The following is a 20,960-nucleotide window of genomic DNA, read 5'->3' as shown; positions in this document are numbered from 1 at the left end:
ACCTCCCCTTTTAAGCCCCTTCTGTCTCTGGACCCCAAAAGCACCCTTGGCTCACGCAGAGCTGTCACCAGGGAGCTGCTCCCGGCCCCCTGTCTACTAGTCCCTCTGGAGGCGTCTTGGTGTCCTTGCTGGGGCAAAGGGGGCTGGCATGGGGTACCGGGGCTCCACCGGGACCAAAGCCCAAGCCCCCACCCCACCCCACCACGCCTTGGTTTTCTCACCTGTAAAACCTAGAATAGAAACGTCTCAGTGGGCAGGACGGAGTGAGACAGTGCACAGAAGGCACTAGTGCGGTGCTGGGCACCCAGTAGGAGCAGGACCAAGCTCCTGGCCGGGACTCACCCGGCTTCCTGGGTGCTGTCTCTGGGCCAGCTGAGGTTCCAGGGGACAGTTAGGGCACCTGTCCAGGCAGACGCGGGCTCCAGGGAGACACTTGCACTGGGAGCCTACACTGGATCCAGCTGCCTGCTGCTACCCAGTCCTCATTGCCCATGGAATAGTCCCAGGGCTGGAGCAGGCACGTGTGAAAGTCAGGGCTATCTGCCCCCTTCCAAAGGCTAAAACCCTGTCATTTTCACAAGACCCGAGCTGAGGGCCTGAGCCCGTGGGTGCGAGCTGGATACCGCTGTATTGACCCGGAGTGGGGTGCCAGCGTCTGGCTCCTGTGGCCATCCCAGGTCTGCCCCTTGCAGGCTGTGTGGTCCTGGGCAGCTCACCTCACATCTCTGTGCCTTGGGGCCTCACCCACACAAATGAGGATTCTAGCAGTGCCTGCCTGCCCCATAAGTGGTGGATATACAGGTCCCAGAGAAGAGAGCACTGGCACATGGTGAGCACCTGGTTAATGCTAGCCATTAGCATGACTCAGATTTCCACTGTGGGCACTGCGAGGGCGGTCAGTAAGTGTCCTGAGTGAGCCGGGACAAAGGCTGCAGGCGTAGGAGCTCTCACACCCACGTCTCTGAGCCCGTGTCTGCGCTGGGCCCCCTGCTCGGCCAGCTGGTGTGTGCCTGGGGTTCAGGCTCAGGCACCAGGGCCTGTCCACCATGCCCCCTCAATGCCCCCACCAAGCTCTTTTCCCACGGGACCAGGAGCACCCACGGCCACTGGTGGCATCTTTTCATCTTTGAGCCCTCGGTGTCTGCCCTCGTGCTGGTCCGAGGGAGGCGTGCAGGAAATGCTTGGGTGAATGAATGGTTCAGTGACGTGGGTGTCATGTGACGTGGGTGAGCAGGCTCCGCCCCCTTCTCTAGACCCTTTGGGGTTATGCACTGGCGGGAGCAATGCTCCAGACCGCCCACCCAGCGTCCGGACTCTTCCTCGGGGAAGCCCACCCTGGGGGCTCACCTTTGTAGAGGGGCGTCTCCCGGGACTTGTTGGAGATGTCAGGCTCCGCCCCCGCCTGGAGCAGCGAGAGGACGCAGTCCAGGTGTCCCCTGCATGTCGCCAGGTAGAGAGCTGTTTCCTCCTGCAGGGTGCGCTGGTCAATGGTCCCGGGGTATTCTGGGAGGACCAAGCAAGCAGTTCACCAAGGAAGGAAGCACCTGCCCCCGCACAGCCACTCCTGGTTTCCCCCCAGTCCCAAGGACGGACAGCCAGAGTGTCCTCTGGAACTGGCCCCTGCCCTCTCCTGGTCCTGCAAGCCCAGCTCGGCTGCCACCTCCTCTGGGGAGCCTTCCCTGGTTGGCTCCTTTCCTGCTTCTGCACTTCCGCCAGCACTGCTGACGACTCGCTGTCTCTGGCAGCCATTTCCAGGACTGTGCTGGGCCCTTTGGGGTCTGCACGGCTTGAGGGCACAGGTGACGCCTGCCTGCAGGCGGCCCCACCCGACTCTGGCTCAGGAGGAGCCCAGACTGGCCCAGGGTCCCCGGGCTGGTAGGGGCAGCCTTGGCAGGGGCCAGGCACAGCTGCAGTGTTTCCCACACCAAATCAGCCCTTGGAACATTCTGGAATGAGCTGGCAGTGGCTCTCCCCAACGTCAGGCCTCGCTCAATCCTTTTCTAGGAATTAGGCTCTCCTGGCCTGGGCGGCCTGGGGAGGTGCCAGCAGCAGGGGGCGTGTGAATGGGGGGTAGTTAGGGGGCCAAGGAGGGAGGACAGGTCACTTCCTCTCCCCGGACCTGGTGACGCTAATGGCCGAACAGTGGTGACCGCCTGCCCTGCTCACGAGGATCAGAGCCCTCCCCAGCGCCTTCCCCACTGTGGCTGCGCCCAGCCCAGCGCCGCTCACCCCGCTGTAGGAGCTTCAGGCAGCCCAGCTGGCCGTAGTAGGCGGCCTCGTGCAGCGGCAGCCAGCCCTCCTTGTTGGGCTCTGCGAGGTTCTTCCCTTCCTTGATCATGGCCTTCAAGGCCTCGTCGTCGCCGTCCTTGATGGCCTTCAGCATGGGGTCCACGGCCCTGGGGAACAAGGAGCAGTCAGTCCTCAGGAGCCCACTGGCAGGGCCATGTGGCCAGTGTGACCCAGGGTCTCCCTGTCCTGGCCGTCCCTGCTGGTTCTAGGAGAGGGGCTCAGTGCCCTGGGGACCCCTGTGTCCCCCTGCTTTGCCATGGCTGCAGCAAATGATATGCAAGACCGATTCTAGCCAGAGGTGTAGGCACAGAGGGCCCACCCCGCCGGTCCACCTGCCGGGGCTGTGCTGAGCGGCCAGCAGCCCGGAGGGGAGGCAGGACCCTTCCGGGGAGCAGCTCTCGGGGGCCTCCCTACTCCCCTCCCTGCCCACACTCCTGCCACCTCCGGGTGCTAAAAACCGCGGATCCTCGAAGGGCTGATGACCTCGAAGCCTTTGCGGTTTGGAACCTGTCAGAAAGATGTCTCTGCTTGGCTGTTAGAGTTGCCTTGCTCATTCATTCATTCATCGTTCATTCAGCTCTGTTCCCCATCCTTAGGGAGCCAGTGAGGGCCATGCCCGCTGGGACTCCCAGACCCACATCTGCAGAGGCTGCTGTACACACAGCCCCATTTTCCGGATGGAAAAGTGACTTGGAGGCGGGCACTGATCCCAGTGGCTAGCCCACGCGCCTCCCAGCAGCTCCCCCTCCCCACTGGTGTGAGCTGCACTTCCTCCTGACTCTCTGGTTATTAATAGCACAGAGCGCAGAAGTCAGTCAACCAGAGCCCGAGCAAGGATGGTGGGAAACTGACCAGATGCGTCCCGGAGCCTCCATCAGCACCAGCACAGCCGCTCTGCCAAGTGCCGGCGGCAGAGCACCCCGTCAGCCTCAGGAAGCACCCCAAGTGGTAGGCGGCCCCCTCCCTGGAGGAGCCCCGCTGAAGGGAAGGGAGGGCGCCAGCTGGTAACTCCCCTGCGCGGCTCCCCAGCTGTGGGGCAAGACCCCTCTGTGAGCTCCAAGAGCCTGCCCCAAAGGGACACCCTGGAGGCCACTTTGTCCCTTCCATCCTGTCCTACAGAGAAAGGAGACTCAGAGGTGACAGGGACTCCGGGCTGGGACCCCCTCTGCTGGCTGTCGGCCCCACAAGCAGCACCAGAAGCAGTGGGGGCAGCAGGCCTGAGACTGGTGCTGAGAGGCAAACGCGGGCCGGTGGCTCCTCCCCTCCCTGCAGTGCATCGAGCCAGGAATGGGGGGCCAGCCCTGGCTGTTGACCACCTCGAGGGCCCTGGGGGTGCAGAGAAGCGAGGGGGATGGTGCTGCTTCCCCAGGCAGCCGGGAGCCCAGTGCCCGTGCCAGGCAGGCAGAACCCCTCCTGCAGCTCCAATTATTTCTGGATTTTAGCACCTGACATTTAACAAATAAAGGCCACAAAACAAAATGAAAGTTGAGGGTGTGGGTGTCTGGAGGGGCTGCGCCCAGGGCCACAGTGATGTGGGGCAGGAGGGAGCCGGGACAGCCCAGAAACAGCTGACTCAGAGCCTTCAGCTCCCAGCTCCTGGGGCCCCGGTCAGAGGCCCGGCCCCAGCCTGCCTCCTGCTGGGTCCCCCTCCCACAGAGGTCCCTTTCCGGGGGCCTCGAGGGCTCAATCATGGGCTGCTGGAGGCCCGCAGTCTGCAGCCACGGAGCCCAGCACAGCGGAAGCAGCCAGGGTAGGGGGGTGTGCACCTGTAAGAGGTTCGCTGGGTGCCCCAGCTTCCTGGGGGCTGCGGCCCTGCTCCCCACCCCCACCCTCCGGCCACCCCCGCTCGGATGGTGCCCAGGGTGGCGGGGGTCACTTACACTGGCTGCGAGGTCTTGAACAAGCTGCTGCTGTATTTCTGCAGGACCCCTTGGAACAAGCCCATGGGGGCCGGGGCTGGGGCCGCGGCCGGCGGGCTCTGGGGAGGCGCGGTGGACCTGGAGGGTGCAGAGCAGGAGTGAAAAAGGGCAAAATACTCCGCATAGGAGAAGCGGGTCATGGCTGGAGGCCGGACCGAGGATGGAGGCAGAGCCGGGGAGAGACTGAGTGACAGACAGGCACAGGGCGCTGAACCAAAGCAGATGGCCGGGTCCTCTCTGTGTGCTGGACACAGCTGCTGCGTCTCCAGATTATTTTTGGCCCTTGGAGGAAGCCCTGGGAGATTTAAATGACCATATAAGACAACAATGAGGTTAACCTCACCCCCAGCCTGGCGGTCCCCCTCCCCAGCCAACCACAAGAGAGCAGATAGGAGGCAAGGTGACATTCATCCCCCAGCAGGTCCCAGGATGAAAGGGGCCCAGGCTCAGCAGCCAGCCAGGCGGGTCCTGCAGGGGCTGGGCGAGAGCTGGGTAGGGGAGTGGGCAACAGGGCAGCCAAGCTGAGATGCCAGGGCTGGGCACACATGGTCTGCAGGTTACAGCCACGGAAACCAGCGGGGTCGGAGCTTGGGGTCAGACAGACAGAAGCACAAGCCCAGGCTCTGGCACTTCCTAGCCGTGTGGCCCAAGACAGGCCGGCCCTGTCTGTCCTGCACCTGTTAGGGGGCATGAGAGCTGCCCTATGTCGCAGACAGTGCCGAGGGCCGGCCGTGAGTGGGACTGGGGAGGACGCAGCCACTGGCGGAGGGTACTCCGTGGGGAGCTGCCACGGTGGCCCTGAGCAGGACCCACATTCTTCCAGCACCGCTGTGGGGCAGGCGCTGGGATAGAGGACAGGCGCTGTCACCCCCTGTCACTGCTGCCACTCTGCCTCCTCCTCATCACCCTCTTCTTCTGACACCCCCTGCCCGTGCTCATTCACAGACCCTCACTCATTAGCCCTGGGTGTCCACGTGGCTGCCCTTTGCTGGTGAGGACACTGGGGCTCGGATGGAGCTGCTGGCAGCGGCTGCGGGAGTGGAGCCGCCGGGATCCCCGCACGCCCTCCTCCCTCCCGTTCTGCGGCCTCCACGTTGTCGTCGGCAGGTCCCCTGGCTTCAAACAGGCCCCTTGGCCTCTGTGTGCCTCGGTTTCCTCCTCTGCACAATGGGTGGCAGCGGGAGACTGGGGGATTCCTCACTGTTCCTGTCGCTGGGGAGAAACTCCGCGTATCACATGGATCCAAGAGCTGCCATGTGGGAAGGGGCGTGCAAAGCCCAGCCAGCCAACGCTGCCCTCCTCAGGCCCTGCCAGCTGCTGGGCTCCGTGTTCCCAGCACTGCTCCTGGCCCTGCGAGCAGGAGGGGCTGGGCAGCTGCCAGATGGCTTCGGGTCAGCTCACCCCCGCAGCCGCCTGCCCGGGGGTCTCGACGAAGCCCTGGGTTTCTGTCTCTGTGCTATGCTCGGGTCTCAGCCGCCCTCATCCCCCGTCAGTGTGTGGCCCCTGACCCCTTATTGCTATTAGGTGTTTTTAGCAAGATTTAAAAAAAAAAATCATCAGTGGTAAAGCCGCCTCCCCAGGCACCATCCTGAAGGCAGGATCTCCCTCTGCATTGTCCCGCAGGGGTGGCAGGGGCGCTGAGGCTGGTGGGGCTGGGGTGAGATGGGGACAAGGACGTCCCCTCACGAGCGCGCAGGACAAACGTTAACAAAGCCAGTCCAGGCATCGCTTCAGCCCCACCTCGCCCCCAGCCCTGCCACCCGATGGAGGCAGAGGGCATGTTCCCATTTTGCAAATGAGGAAACAGACTGAGTTCCATTCGACACAGATGTCCCGGCTCTGGCTGGGTCCCCAGCTCTGCACCAGGGGCTGGGGGAGACGGATCACTAAGATGTGTCCTTTTGTGACTCCTTGAGTCATTCACACACTAGGAGGGTAAGAGACAAGGACACATCCAATCACAGAGCTGCAGCAGGGAGCTGAGATCCGGGCGGGAGGACTTGGAGCTTTTTTTTTTTTTTTTCTTTTTGACAGGCAGAGTTAGACAGTGAGAGAGAGAGACAGAGAGAAAGGTCCTCCTTCCGTTGGTTCACCCCCCAAATGGCCGCTATGGCCGGCGCACTGCACCAATCCGAAGCCAGGAGCCAGGTGCTTCTTCCTGGTCTCCCATGCGGGTGCAGGGTCCAAGCACTTGGGCCATCCTCCACTGCCTTCCCGGGCCACAGCAGAGAGCTGGACTGGAAGAGGAGCAACCGGGACAGAATCCGGCACCCCAACAGGGACTAGAACCCGGAGTACTGGCGCCGCAGGCAGAGGATTAACCTAGTGAGCTGCGGCGCAGGCTGGACTTGGATCTCTGAACTCAGGATGCGGCTGCTCAGGGTCACTGTGGGGTGAGTCTCGGAGCCCTCGGGCTCTACTGTTGCTGATGGAGGCTGGGGGCCCCACTTCCTCCTGCAGGGCCCCAGGCCGGGTAATTCCCAGTACAGCAAACTGCAGGGCTGTCACCGGAGGTGAGAGAAACCTGCCCCGGGGCGGATGTGGGCCAGGTCGTGACCTGGCCGGGGCTCAGGGCAGGCCCCCCTACCTTCGTGTATCTGCAGCAGGCTCGGGGCTGGTGAGTCACCATCACCCAGCTCCAAGGCCCCTACCTGGAGCCCAGCAGAGCCTGGCTGCCGACGAGGCCAGGCAAGGATGACCAGTCTGTGTACGGAGCAAGACGCCTGGCCAGGAAGGGATTTACACTGAGCCAGGGCTGGCTGGCCGCTGGTGCCAAGCAGGCATCTGCACTGGGGAGGGGGCTCCCATGCCTCCTCTGTGCCAGGAAGCTCTGTCTGCCCTTGCATCTGAACCCCAGGGCACCGGGCACAGATACCAAGAGTCCAACACCTGGCCCGCAGGAGGGGCTTCATAAATCCAAATGAATGGATCCAGACAGATAACCAGGCCTTTGAAGGGGAAAAAATCTCAAATTCCTGGGTAAAGTAGGGGAGAGCTCCTGGCCTCAAGCCACGCCCCCCAACCCTGCAATGCTCACTCCCCCAGGGTTCGTGCAGTCAGCTTCCCCAGGCTGGCCAGAGAGGAGCCGCGTGTGGAGAGGGACGTGAAACCCACATGGCAGCAGCTCTGCCCGCGCGTTTGTTCAGGTAGCAAGCTTCAGAGCGCCCGTCACCCCTGCCCCTGCGTGCAGGGGGTGAACTTGGCTTCCTTTGCAAATGAGGAAGCGGAAGCGGGGGCTCAGAGGTTCGCTTCCTCTATTCTCCTCTCCCCACAACGCCCCCGCCCTGGCCTGGGTGAGCTGACTTCTCTGTGTTGCTCCGAGACCGAGCCAGCCCTGCCGCTGCGCTCTCTCTGCTGGTCCCCGTGCACCTGTTGCTTTTCCCGCCATTCGACCAGGAGAGCAGGGAGGGCACCCCCAGGCCCATCGCCAGTGCACAGTAAGAGTGGGTGGGCCGACTTGAACTGCTCACAGCTGTGCACAGAGCGCCCAAGCAACTTCCTGCTTCGCGTTTTCCTCCTTCGTCTTCTCAGAAACATCTTCTTCAATGAAATGCGGAAGTTTGAAGACGGTGTCCCCTCCGTGGCTGGCCGGGCCGTGGCAGCATGGACGCCTGGCCTCGCCCCTCCACCGTGCAGGAAGGCAGCTCTGCCTCTTGGGGAGCAGCATTGGGCCAAAGCGTGCCCGGTGGTCCTCGTGCAGCTTCCAGACGTCACCCCTGACTTCCTGGCGGGGGACAAGCAAGGTGCAAAGGCTCTGGAGAGGAGATCCCATTTTCTGTGGGGCTGGGCTGACTCTCGTGCCCAGGACCCCAACGGCTCTGGTGACTGCCGTTTTGGTCACAGAAGATAATGACCAACTACATTCCTAGAGTATTTTGTTGGTTTCTTTTTCTCTTCTTTTTTTTTTTCCCTCTTCTTTTCTCTCTCTCTCTCTTTTTAAATATTTGAAAGGTAGATAGGGAGGGGGACAGAGAGATCTTCCACATGTTGGTTCACTCCTCAAATGCCCACAATAGCCAAGTCTGGGCCAGGCCGAAGCCAGCAGCCTGGACCTCCCTCCAGGTCTTCCACGTGGGTGGCAGGAACCCAAGTACTTGAGCCAGCACCTGCTGTCTCCCCGGGAGGCACGTTTAGCAGGGAGTGGAGCTGAAACTTGAACCCTGGTGCCCGGTGCAAGATACCCTTGTCCCAAGCAGCACGTTAGCTGCTAAGCCAAATGCTTCATCCACTTTCTGGACTTTAAAGTGCAATTATTTGCCAAATGTATGTACATATTAGGCACCTACAGTATATAGGCTCTCGGCTGAGCACACCAGAGTGAACAATGTCCGCTTCCTGTCCCCAGGCAGCTCTCAGTGTAGCTGGGGGAGCAGAGGCGGTCACAGGGTGGGTGCTCGGGGCACTGGGGAGGGGCGGGGAGGCCCAGCCAAGCTGCAGGCCGTGCGGGAAGCCCCCACACCAAACTCCTCATCTTTGCCAGGCAAGCTTTCATTTTGTGCATTTTAGGGATGACGTCACTGGGGCTCAGATAGGGAAAGTAACTCGCCAAAGTTGCACAGCCAGTGAGTGAGTGAGGAGGAATGTTGTGACTCTCCAAAGCTACTTCTCTTCCCGCCTCTTGCTTCGTGATTTTGCTCACCCATTCGCTTGCTCATGGGTCTCGGAGCTTGCCCTGGGTCGGACACGGGGCTTCACGCCATCGGCAGAATCAGCCAAATAGGAAAACAGCTGCAGCAGCCAGAGCGAGGGCCTGGGGGTGCGCCTGGGGTAGTACCTGGGAGAGGTAAACTCCAGCAGGGGACCTGAGGGATGCAAAGGAGCTGCCTGGGTATGCAAGCATGGGAGTGCGTGAGACTTGGCTCTGGGGACCTTGACCGTCGGGAGGCGGATATGACCAGGCCAGAACCCCGCTTCAAGGTGGGGGCTGGGGAGGAAGCGACAAGCGGCCCCAGTGGCGTCAGCAGAGCCTGCTGCCCGTCTGGACCTCGGAGCTGACCGGAGCTGACCAACCTCGCTCCAGTTCTGGCCCTGCCGTGCGTGTGTTTTGTGATCTGTGAATTGGCCCCAGGATCATCCACCCTGTGTAGCTTCTTAAAGCACCGAACGTCTTCACGCGTGTCGGGCACGCAGGAGGCACGCGTGTGCAGGGGAGGAGGTGGAGAGGAGAATTGCATTCAACTCCACGTCCAAGGGCTTTTTCTTCCCAGGTGCAGCCCCGTCCAGAGACAAAGGGGCAGAAGGGCAGGGCTGAAGCCAGGAGGTCTCGGGTCCCACCAGGGCAGGGACATGGCCTGGGCCTGCACCATAGCCGAGGGTGCCTGACCCAGGGCGAGTGCTTTCCCTCCCCCGTGAGGGCTTCTGTCCCAGGAGGCTGCCAAAATGCTACGGCCCACGCTGCTGCCCAAGATGGAGGAGGGGGCATCAGTTCTAAGGTTCCTAAGTGGCCCTGGGGCTTGTGGGAGGGGCTCCGCTGGGGAGAGGGCCTGCTGGCTTCCGCTGCTGCCCTGCTGCCTCTGATCCTGGCTGAGAGGAGGAAGCTGTGTCTGCCTCCGGCCGGCACAGGACCCTGCGCCTCCTGCAGTGCGGACCTCGTTGAGTCAGCTCCCTGGGTGCTGGGCTTCTGCCCCACAAAGCCAGGTCCTCGGGGACAGCTCAAGGCCTTGGAGCCGCCGCACTGCTGCCAGCTACCTGACGAGGCTACAGGGGCGTCCTCAGCCCAGCCGGCCTGGCAGAGGGGCTCCGGCCCGGCAGGGTCAAGGGCACAAAGGCAGGTGTCCCTGGGGGGCGGGGCCGAGATGGGCCTTTGCCCGCCTTTCTCCCCGATCAGCTGCGCCTGGACACTGGCAACGCCTGCTTATTGTTGTGATTAGAGGCGAAGCTGAGCTTCTCAGAGGGTAGGTGGCTTGCCCAAGGTCAGCTGGTTACTAGAGACAGTGAGATTTGAGGTCCTTGCCCCAAAGTGACACCAACACAAGGATCCTAGCCATCCTCAGGTCCCTGCTACTCACCCCCCAAATACACCTGACCTTGGCTCAGGGGTGAGCAAGAGCACTTTTATAATTCATTTCTTTCCTAAAAGCGTTTCAAGGGTTCATTCAACAAAGGCTCCATTCACTCTGGCTCCCAGCTCTCCCAAGGAAGGTGTCCCTGAGATGGGAGCTGCCCCACTTGGCAGCCACTGGCCACATGTGGCTCTGAGCACGTGCTGTGTGGCTGCTCTGACCTGCCACATGCTGCAAGCTGCCACTGGATGTCCAAGACGTCATAGCAGGAAAAGAAGGTGCACGTCTCCCGCGTGATTTTTGTATTGGTGATATGTGGAAACGATATTTTGGGCATCGAATAGAGAGAAAAATGAATTTCGCCTGTTTCTCCTCACTTCCGTCACGTGGCCCTGAGCGTATATATTGGAAATTGCACCTGTGGGCTGCAGTTGGCACTCGCGTCGTATTGTGGGGGAGGTGCTGTGACCCGGATGCTGAGATGGAGCGGGAACAAGGAGGCAGGAGGCCTCGCTGGGCGCTCATCCTGGCCTCCCAGGCATGCATCCTCAGGAAGCTGTGTCAGGGGCTGGGAGCGCTGGCCAGACTCCCAACGCCTGCTCTACGGAAGCCGAGCGTGAGCGCAAAGCCAGCCCCGCACGGCCCGAGCTCGGGCTCAGGAGCCAGGAGGTACCACCGTGTGCAACTGCACCTTCCAGCCGCATGACCTCAGCCCTGGCCTTCGGTTTCTGCCTCTGTATGCGGGGCGTGAGCTCTAGACAAGGGTGCGCAGCTGCCCCTGGCGTCCGTGGAGTCAGCCAACCACGGGCCATAGAGATTTGGGGGGGGAGGGGAGGATGTCTTTCCTGAGCACGCTGTGTCGTCAGGGACGACTGCAAGCACAGAGACGAGCCTCCGACACAGGCCGGTTCTAGGCCCATTTATACCAGGGCCGTGAGCGTCTGAGGGGGTGCTGTCACCACGGGGGTCCCGAGACCAACCCCCTGCAAACACCAAGGGCCCGCTGCACAGCACTTACTGCAGGACCTGGCACCGTCGCCGTAAGTTTAGATGACAAATGCAAATCTCTAAGGCACTGGGAGGCATCCCGGAGACTGGGATCACTTGGTTTTGGATAGCAGCACTTGGGACCCGCACCCTACAGATGCTCCCATGGGTCCCCTCTCAGATGCCTCCTTGGCCTTGTCTCGCTCACCTGGTCCTGGGGTAGCAGTGGGCAGCTTGGCGGTTGGCACGAGTGGAGCCGGCGGCCTCGGGAGTGGCTGGGCCGCAGGCCTTGTCGGCCAGGCTCTGCTCAATGGCCATCTGGACCAACTCCTCCTCGCTCAGGCTGCTGTACAGGCTGTATTCCTCCTGCCCGATGGCGCGCTGCCGGCCCCGGGCGCGGATCTCTGTCGCCATCTTCTTCCTCCTCGCGCCCTGGCTTCCAGAACGGCCCCTCGGCAGGGAGGAGCGAACGGCAAGGGAGAAAACCCTGGAAGAGACCACAACTGTCCTGGTCACAGCCGTTCTGCAAGATGGCCACGTGTGCCCACGGAAGGCTGTGCCTCCTCCTGTTGGTCACGGACTCACTAGTCACCCATTTGGCCATCTCAGCCACGCAGCCACCCACACGTCCACCTGTCCACTCACCGGTCCCTCTCTCCATCCATCCACATACTCACCCTTCCACACAGCCTTCCACTGCCCACCCACCCGCAAGAGGGGTTCCTAGAAAATGAGATTTAAAAATAAGTATGTTTTGCCGGCGCCGCGGCTCAGTAGGCTAATCCTCCTCCTTGCGGCGCCGGCACACCGGGTTCTAGTCCCGGTCGGGGCACCGATCCTGTCCCAGTTGCCCCTCTTCCAGGCCAGCTCTCTGCTGTGGTCAGGGAGTGCAGTGGAGGATGGCCCAAGTTCTTGGGCCCTGCACCCCATGGGAGACCAGGAGAAGCACCTGGCTCCTGCCACCGGAACAGCGCGGTGCGCCGGCCGCAGCGCACTACCGCGGCGGCCATTGGAGGGTGAACCAACGGCAAAAAGGAAGACCTTTCTCTCTGTCTCCCTCTACTGTCCACTCTGCCTGTCAAAAAAAAAAAAAAAAAAAAAAAAGAAAGAAAAAAATAATAAGTATGTTTTGGTGCAAAAAAAAAACTTTGAATATCAATGCACGGTATTTTCCTAGTACATATTTTCCATGAATTTGTTGACGATCCCTCATCTATCCACCCATCCACCTATCAATCTATATATCCGACCGTCTAAGCACCTAGCCCCCACCAGACCTCCCAGCCCCCCATCCATCCTCCTGTCCATTCGTCTGTCCACTCGCACAACCACTCACCCGTCCGTCTTTACCACCGGCATCCAAGCCTTCATCATCCATCTGTCTGTCCTCCCATCCATCCACAGTCCCACCTCTTCACTCCGTGTGTAGCCATCCATTCCTATGTGTACACACATGTATGTGCACGTACGCTCCCTGGACGATGCTTTCTTGAGCACCTACTCTATGCCAGGCTCTCTCCCAAGCACTGGGGATACAGCAATGACCCCGACAGACAAACAGCTCTGCCCTCGGGGAGTTGCACCAGCGATGGCTACACTGTTGTTCCGATCGCCAGCCACGTGCTGCCGTGCTGTGGCTCCCGTGCCCTGCGCTGTGCTAGGCCTGAGGACACGGAGATGAATCAGACGTGGGCCCACTAACTGAGGTCACACGAGCTGGTTAAAATCAATCAGTCGCATGATTGGTCCGTTAATCCCAGGTTCTAGCTCCTTGAAAAGTGCTTCAGGGAGAGACACACCTCGGTGGAGGAGACTGCTTTTAGAAAACCCTTAGCCTGGTTATCGGCCCCCTGGAGGCCAATATTCCCACTCCCTTCCCCAGCGCTGGTGGGCCCACGTCCAGGTGATTTGCCCTGGCCGTGAACACAGGTGGACACAACACAAACAGCTGCTCGGCCCTGGAGTTTGCGCCTGCTCCCCTGCCAGCCCGAGGGGAGGAGCTGCGCTTCAGGCTGAGCCCCAGAGGGAACCCACGTGGAGGGCTACTGGAGCTCCCCTGCCTGGGGAGCCCTGCCCAGCTGAGTGCTGGGGTGTGGGCTGGCCTGCAGGTCAGTGCTTGACTGTCAAGGCTTACCTGCACCCCTAGCATTGCTCCTCACGCTCAGGTCGGGGGCAAGTGCCCTGAGAGAGGAGCTTCTCCCTCTGGGCTGCGGTCAGTAGCTCATGTGTGCACTTGACCCCTGACCCTCTTTCCAAGGTCAGCGCCCTATAGAAGGAACTTGAGGGTCACCGTGAGGCTGGGCGAATGTCTCCATTATCACAGGGTGAGTCCATTGGTGCCCCCGACCCAGCTACGCCCTCATGGTCCCTGCGAGCAGACCCTGGCTCTGTCCATGCAGTGGGGTGTCCTGGCCCACGATGAATCCAGATTGTTCCAAGCCAGGGGCGACACACCCGTCTCCTGGCTAGTGAGCACGTAGCCTGGTTTTGTCCAAAGACAGAACTTCTGCTGGGGTCCTGCTAGAAGAGACCTCCTTCCCTAACACAAGAGAGAGCAGAGAGGAAAACGACTCCTGGCCCCAACCTCTGCTTTGGAGGGATTAAAGCTTGGAGCAGTGGCAGCTACCTTGCGACCGCGACGGGGACAGAGTGTGTGACAGGTGGAGTGAGTGAGTTGGACAGAATGAATGATAGGTCTTCGAGGTCTTTCACTGGATCACTGAGCTGCTGAACCCATGCTGGGTCTGCCCACCTCCCCCCACCCCCAGCCTACTTGATGGGAAAAGGCTCAAGATCTTTGTGGGTCCAGCCAAGGTGAGTTGGGTTTTCTGTTCTATGCAGTCAAAAATCATCTTAACAGATGGTCCTCAGGTCTTGCTGAGAGCTTTGAAAATAGACCCAGGCCCTGTCCCAGCCCAGACCAATGAGCCCAAAGTCTCCAGGGCTGGGGCCTGGACATGCAGTGTCCAAGCCTCTCATGACTTCCCAGTGTGGCCGCGGTGGCTCCAGATCAGTGGGTCAGTGGCCAGGCTGGGCTCCACGCTAGGAGAGGAGAAGCTGCCCCAGGACCCTAATATCATTGGTGACTGACGTTTGGGGGCCACCCCTTCGACACCAATGGTGGCATCCACTCTAGGATTAGAAGAACCTGGGACCAGGAACCGAGACATTGGGTTTGTGCCCGCGTCTCTTGCTTGGGCGGCTCCGTCACAGTTCTCCTGTCTGTTAATTGGCAGTTAGACTCCAGCCTGCCCTCCGCCCCCTCGTCCTGGCAGGGGACACCCGTGCAGCCAGGTGGGTCTCTATCCCCAGCTGGCCGAGGCCGGGCTTCCTGCCCTGTCCCTGGCCTGTGTGTGGCTGAGGTCCCTGCCCAGGATGGGTTGGCCCAGGTCTGCTTTCAAAGAGAGGGAGGAGGGGCTCTGCCCAGTGAGGAGTGGCCTGTGTGCCTCTCCAGGGCTAGGGTCCAGCTTTACCACCCACCTGCAACAAGACAGCACCTCCATGTGCGTGGCACCAAACTGGCAGGAAATGCAGCTGCCCAGGGCTTGTCCTGAGGGTGGGCTGCTGAGGCCAGGGGGCACTGGGCCAAGAGTCAGAGGCCTGAGCTGCAATCTCCATGCTGATGTTCCGGTGCTGTGTGACCCTACCAAGTCCCTGCCCTCTCCGACTTTCCCACGGGGAACGGAGGGTTTGGAGCTGGGGGGTGTCCAAGGGCTTTTCTGGTTCTGAAGAGTCCACAATTCAGCGAGACATTTGGTGGAGCCTGTGCCATTGAACCCCAAACTCCCTGCTGCTGGGAGCCTCCACGGCCACTTGGACAGGTTCCTAGTGTACACAGAGCCTAGCGTTGGCCACAGGGGAGCAGGGCACCAGTGGGGAGCGCAGGGCTCTCGGGTCCAGAGGTCAGGAGCTCTGTGTCGAATCTCCATTCTGCAACTTACAAAGCTCCGTGACCTTGGGCAAGGTGATTCCCTGTCCTGGGCTGGGCCTCAGTTCCTGAATCAGTAAGAATGGGAACAAGACGGGCACTTCCCCATGCTGGGGGCAACACATGGGCCAGGTGTGGGAGGGCGGCTCACACAGGGTAAAGCAGCGATTGGACTGAGGTCCTGTCACTCTCACTGCATGGGCCAGTCAGAGGCTGAAGGGCGGTGCTGGGCTGCAGTGCCCCTCCCTGACCACAGGCCTCACACCGCCTGCACCTGGAACTGCCCTGCCTCCAGCTAACTCCAGAGTCACCAGGTGCTGCCTGTGCCTTCCCACGGTGGGTGCGGGGGTGGGGGCACACTGTCCACGCTGCGTTAACCTCACAAGAGCCCTGCAAGGATAAAAGCTTTCTCAACCAGTTAACTTAGTTCTTCCACACCTCCACTCCTTCCAAAAGGAGCCCCTGTGGTGTGGTCCCATTTTACAGATGAGACCGTTGAGGTTCAAAGGAGGAGGGGAAGCGTTTGCATGAGGACAGATGCCTGGAACAGCTGCATCTGAATCCCGATCTTGGTTGGGGGTTCTTGGGCGATGCCCACCTGTAGCGTCCCTGTGCATAAGTGGTGAACCTCACAGGGTTGCTGGTGGAACGCACAGGGCTCAGGAGCATCCAGGCTTAGCCGTGGACCCAGCCGCAAGCAAGCCCATGATGCTGGGGCTGCCTCAGGAGAGGAGACTCCCGGTTGCCAGCCCGACGCCATCACAGGCCCTGCCAGGGATGCTCGGGGCCTCTCTGTCGGGGCCGGGGAGTCCCAAAGCTGCCATGGAGTCTGACTGAGTTCCAGTCCTAGCTTTACCAGTCATTAGCTGCTCAATCTCTTGGAATCTCAGTTTCTCCATCTGTAAAATGGACCTAACAGGAGTAACTCTCTCCCCGCAGGAGCGAGGAGGGTGATGTGATGCTGGGGTCACCTCAGTTCTCCCTTTGCCTTCACCCTGCCCAGCTCAGTTTCTGAGGCCTCTGCCTGGAGACGGAGCTGCCTTCGGGGCCTGAGTCTTGGCAGCCTGGCAGCCCCCCTCTGAGGGGCTGATCAGGATTAAAAATGCACCTTTCCAGGGAGAGCAGGAGGCCAGTGGGCCTTGCCCGGCCCATCCCAGGGCGGACAGCAGAAGGGCGCTCCAGGGCTGGCGTGCACGGCCGGCTGGCAGCAGGCTGGGAGCGCCTCTCATGTTCTCTCTGCTGCACCCCAACCCTTGGGTCCTGGGGAGCTGTCACCTCTCCCAGGGGGCCTCTGTAAAATGGACAGAGTTGGCTGTGACGGATGATCTGGGTTAACACATGGAAAGTCCTCACATCAGTGCCTAAGTGGGGTCTCAGTGTCTGCATCTGTGAAATGGGCTAAGAAAAGGGGTCCTCCTCCACCCGCCACACACCTGGGTCTGCCTGGGAACTGACGACAGGGCAGAGGACCTGTGTGTGTGAGGGGGGACCGTGGGGTCGTTTGCGGGGCAGCTATGGGCAGAGGTCACCCCTGGATGTCCTATCAGCAAACTGGGCCTGCAGGGAGCCCGGCCAGGAGGGCAGGGGGCATCAAGGAGGGCCAGGAGCTGACTTCCAGCCCACACAGCTCCCGGTCAGCGAGGACCTGGGGTCCGGAGTGAGGCCGGACAAGCCACCTCCCATCCTCGGTGGTCCTCGTACGTGGAGCCCGTGATGCCCTCCTCTGCCTGCCCTGCCTGGCAAGTCAGCCCATGCGCCTCCTCCACCAGGAAGCTTCCCTGATTGCCGCAGCACCTCAGGCTGCCCCCAAGTGCACCTGACCCCCTGAGAGGGGCCTGGTGCCCTGTGGAGTTGGGAAACTCCCAAAGAACAGGACTGTGTCCCCATTCCTGCGGCAACCCCAGGACCTGAGCCAAAGCCGGGTATACAGTGGGTGCTTCATAAGTGCTGGATAGACAGCGAAGGAAGGGCAGCGTCACGAGAATTCTTCAGGTGCATGGAAGCAGAGGTGCAGAGAGGCTGAGTGGGCAGACGGCCTTGGCCTTGGTGACTACTCCGCCACCTGCTGGCCATGTGATGGGGAGCAGGCTCTTCACACCCTCCAGGCCCCACTGTGCCCATCTGCAGGGTGAAGACCATGCAGACACAGCCTGTGGCCGCGTGGACAGAAGCAACCAGGTACAGGGATGATGTGGGCGCCAGTACCCGGCACACAGCCCAGGGCCCCTGGAAACCTCTAGAGGCACTGGGGCTCTGAGCCCCTGCTGTGGCCGCCCAGGGTGGGGGCGACATCCGGGACTCCTCCTGCTGGAAGAGGCTCGCTCAGGATGGTTCCCAAGGAGGCGTGGCCTGAGCGATTCCCCAAGCTCCCTCCATCTAGAGAGAGCGAGCTTGAGCGAAAGTGAAAGTAAGCGCGGCTTTCTGGAGACAACAGGCTAGACCAAGTGGTGGCCGCCAGCCCCTGTGGCTGGGAGGGAGCAGGGAGGCGAGGAGAGTCTGCCCTGCTCCCAGCCAGCCCCGCTGCCTCTGCCCGCCTCTCCCCAAGCCCCTCCTCTCATAGCCTCTGAGGCCCTGGTCAAGGACCGACCTGCAGCCCGGGCGCCTCTCGGTCCTGGCCTTGAATTTCTGGCCCGGCTGACTGCCCGCAGGGGGAGCTCTGCACCCTTGCTCAGCTATGCCGTGTGAATACTTGCATTTCTCTTGGGGTTCACCTGCACCCCGCAGGGTGAGCAGCGTGGGCCGCTCCGCTTTGCTGCCCCTCAAAGCTGCCTGTCCCCCTCAGATCACCGCTCCCCGCTCCTAGGCAGCCCCGGGAGGGACCACACTGCCTCCCCTGCAGGCCACTGAGGCGCTCAGCACTTGCTAGTAGCTTGAGTCGCGCATTGCACCTGCTACAGAGCGTCGTTAGATGTGGAAGCTGAGGAGCACCCGGGAAGAAAGTGACAAGGAAGTGAGGTGACTTCTGACTTCTGCCCAGTTCTCAGCCTGTGTCTAACAGCAGCCTCTTGGGGTTTAAGATTTGAGTGGAGCTGGAGTTCAGCTGAAGCCTCTATGAGAACATGTAACGCACACGTGACGCACGTGCAATCACACACATGTGCCATGCATGTACTCGCAGAGCGCCTGTGACGCACGTGCGCACGGACCGTCTGTCCCTCTCTTCCAGAGAGGTCTCCCCGAGGGAGGGCCGCCCACCCCCGTGCCCCTCAGCGCCCCCCCTCCGGGAGCCGGATCTCTGTGCCCTGCTGTGCCCAGCATGCAGAGGGGTCCCAGGACGGCTGAGGAAACCCTTGTGGGGGCCCCGAGCTGGGGGACACGCAGGGCTTCTCTCCGTGCCGAGTCCTGCGGCCGTCAGACCTGAGCGGCGGCCGAGGGTCCCTGCATGTTTTCCTCGCCGCTTCCCAAAGCTGCACCGCTGGGCCTTCTCGGTGCCAGGGGAGTCAGCGTCCCCTCCAGCAGAGGGGCAGACTGAGTCGCCATGGAAGGGGCAGGGGAGCTGCTTCCCCCCCCTCCGGCACCTGCCCCCCGTTCCCGTGACACTGAGCACCGAGGGCAGAGGGGAGGGGTAGTTACTCCGGGCCCTGACCCTTGCCCCTCTGGAGGTCTCGGCCCTGGCTCCGGAGTGCCCTGGCCTAGGAGGGAATCCAGTCCACCGTGCCCCCGGGCGCAGGCAAAGCCCCAGATGGGCCCTGGGCTGTGGGGCAGGGCTCCGCAGGGGCCGCCCAGCTGCTGGGGGTTTGAGCCCTTAGTCCAGACGCTGAGGATGGACCTCAGAACCTGCGCTGGCTTCCACCAATCTCCTGCTTGTCAGGGGCCTGGGCCTCGGGCTGCTCAGGGCTGCAGACTTCGGCCGGTGCTGGGCTCCTCTCCCCTTTGTGTGGAGGGGAAACCGAGGCCCAGACAGGGGATGTGACTGTCCCGTGGGCACCAGTAGGAGATGACAGCAGGGGATCTGACTTGTTCACCGCACAGTCGGACAGTCTGTGCCCATTGCATGGAGGGGAACACTGTGGCTCCGGCGGCCGTGGAGCCACCCCTTGCTGACCCAATTCTGGGTGAATCTCTCCCTAATGTTCTGGGGAACAAGAACAAGGCTCAGTACTTTGCTTATGAGGATTCATTGAGGAAGTCACCCCAAAAAGCGAGGGTTAGAGGCAGAGAGGGGAGCAAGACAAACAGGAAAAAAAAACTGGTTCCTGCCTTTTGTGGAAAGCGCTCCATGCCAAGGGGGAGGGTAAACTACCCCGGCCCAAGGGGGAGGGTAAACTACCCCGGCCCAAGGGGGAGGGTAAACTACCCCGGCCCAAGGGGGAGGGTAAACTACCCCGGCCCAAGGGGGAGGGTAAACTACCCAGGCCCAAGGCCCAGGGACTGAGGCGGTGCCCACGAGCGCCGGCTAAGAAAAGCGTCAGCCAATGCCAAGTTTCCATTTTCTCTCTTTGGACACCCAGGCTATCAAGTCAGGCCCGTGGGTCACCTTTGTCTCAGCTGCCCGCGCGGGGGCGCTGCCCTGCCCCCTGGCCCAGGCCCCTCCCTCGGCAGCCGGCCCATCAGGGTGGCTCAGCAATGTACTGCCCTGGACACGGGGCTCCAGGCCCCCGGCCCAGCCTCTGCCACCTCGGCTGTGTGTGCCCATGGTGGCCCGGGGTGGACGGGACTGGCTTGCCCACCTCTGAGCCTCCCAGCCCCCCAACAGCCCAAGTGCAGCCCTGTCCAGCCCCCCAACAGCCCAAATGCATCCCTGCCCAGCCCTGCTCTGGCCCGCAGGCCCTGGGAGCCCGTGGGTGCTCACTGCAGGCAGCAGAGTGGGGGGCCTGGGCTCTCGCAGAGCCCCCTCCTCACCAGAGCGCAGCCGCAGACCTGGCTGGGAGATGTTAGAGATCGGCCGGGCCCTCTTCCCGCTTTCTCACCCTCTCTCCCTCTGGGCTCATACTCCTCCCCTGCCTCACTGAAATCCTTTGCTGCTCCTCTCTCAGCCTCCCCTGTTGATTTCCTCTCCCCTAATCACGTCTCTCTGTGTCCCTGTCTATAAAAAACCAGGGAGATAAGGAATCAAGTGGGTCTGCCTCCACCATGGCCTCCCCCAACATCTCCGTCACCCCCAAAGTGCTCAGCAGCTTCCCTTCTGCCCCTGGGTAGCAAATGCTCCAGCGCTGGCGCTCAGGACACAGAGCCGAGGCTGCAAGCCCTCCGGAGCCGCTGGGTGGGCCCAGAGATATTTCTGTGCCTCCTTTGGGAAGCCTCTTGGACCCGTCCAGGCCACAGTATACGGGCACCTTATGACGCCCGCACTGTGCCAGGGACATTTCTCCTGGGTGCACGCAGGTGCTGTTTTGCTTCTGCCCTGGTCCCCAGAGAACCTGCCGGAGGCCGTGGCTTTGCTTGTGGGCCTGGAAGAAGAGGCTGGGTTGGATTCTCTGGATTCAGGCAGGAGCCTCCACCTCTCCAAATCTCAGGTCCACCTCTGACAAGGGGAGCGATGGGCCCCACTCGCGCACGGTGGCCTTGAGGAGTCAGTGGGGAGCATCCCGTGGCCGGTGAACGCCCACAGGCATTGCCCGTGTTCTTATTCGCTCTGGATCACACGGAGCCTCGACCCCGCGAGGAAGAAGAGAGTGCCCTCGCCTCCCCCTGCCTCCTGGGGCACTGGGGATCTGGCCCGTGTTCAAGAATGGTTGATGCAATCAGGAACAGCACAGGGGAGGCGCTGCCCGCTGCACCCCCCGCCCCCCGCAGGTGGCGTGGCAAACAAGCCTGCGCCCGCTGCACCGCCCGCCCGCGGTTTTGGAAGTGACTCCTGCCTCTGTCACCGCTGCCGCACTGTGCTCCTGCCCC

General features: G+C 61.6%; 1 protein-coding gene across 1 annotated transcript in view; it reads right to left on the bottom strand.

Moving 5' to 3' along the window:
- ASB2 (ankyrin repeat and SOCS box containing 2) overlaps positions 1-20,960 on the bottom strand; it is a 36,394-nt gene that overhangs the window by 13,744 nt on the left and 1,690 nt on the right. The window contains exons 2-5 of the mRNA XM_062181324.1: positions 11,406-11,684; positions 4,170-4,286; positions 2,230-2,396; positions 1,348-1,503 (exon numbers count right to left, since the gene is read on the bottom strand). Of these exons, the coding sequence (XP_062037308.1) occupies positions 1,348-1,503; positions 2,230-2,396; positions 4,170-4,286; positions 11,406-11,611 (646 nt within the window). The 5' untranslated portion in view covers positions 11,612-11,684. The remainder of the gene's footprint in view (positions 1-1,347; positions 1,504-2,229; positions 2,397-4,169; positions 4,287-11,405; positions 11,685-20,960) is intronic.

Source organism: Lepus europaeus, chromosome 22 (assembly GCF_033115175.1).
Source record: "Lepus europaeus isolate LE1 chromosome 22, mLepTim1.pri, whole genome shotgun sequence".
In the NCBI taxonomy this organism is placed as follows: domain Eukaryota; kingdom Metazoa; phylum Chordata; class Mammalia; order Lagomorpha; family Leporidae; genus Lepus; species Lepus europaeus.
Note: the sequence above shows the minus strand (reverse complement) of the source record. Positions and strands in the feature narration are given on the sequence as shown.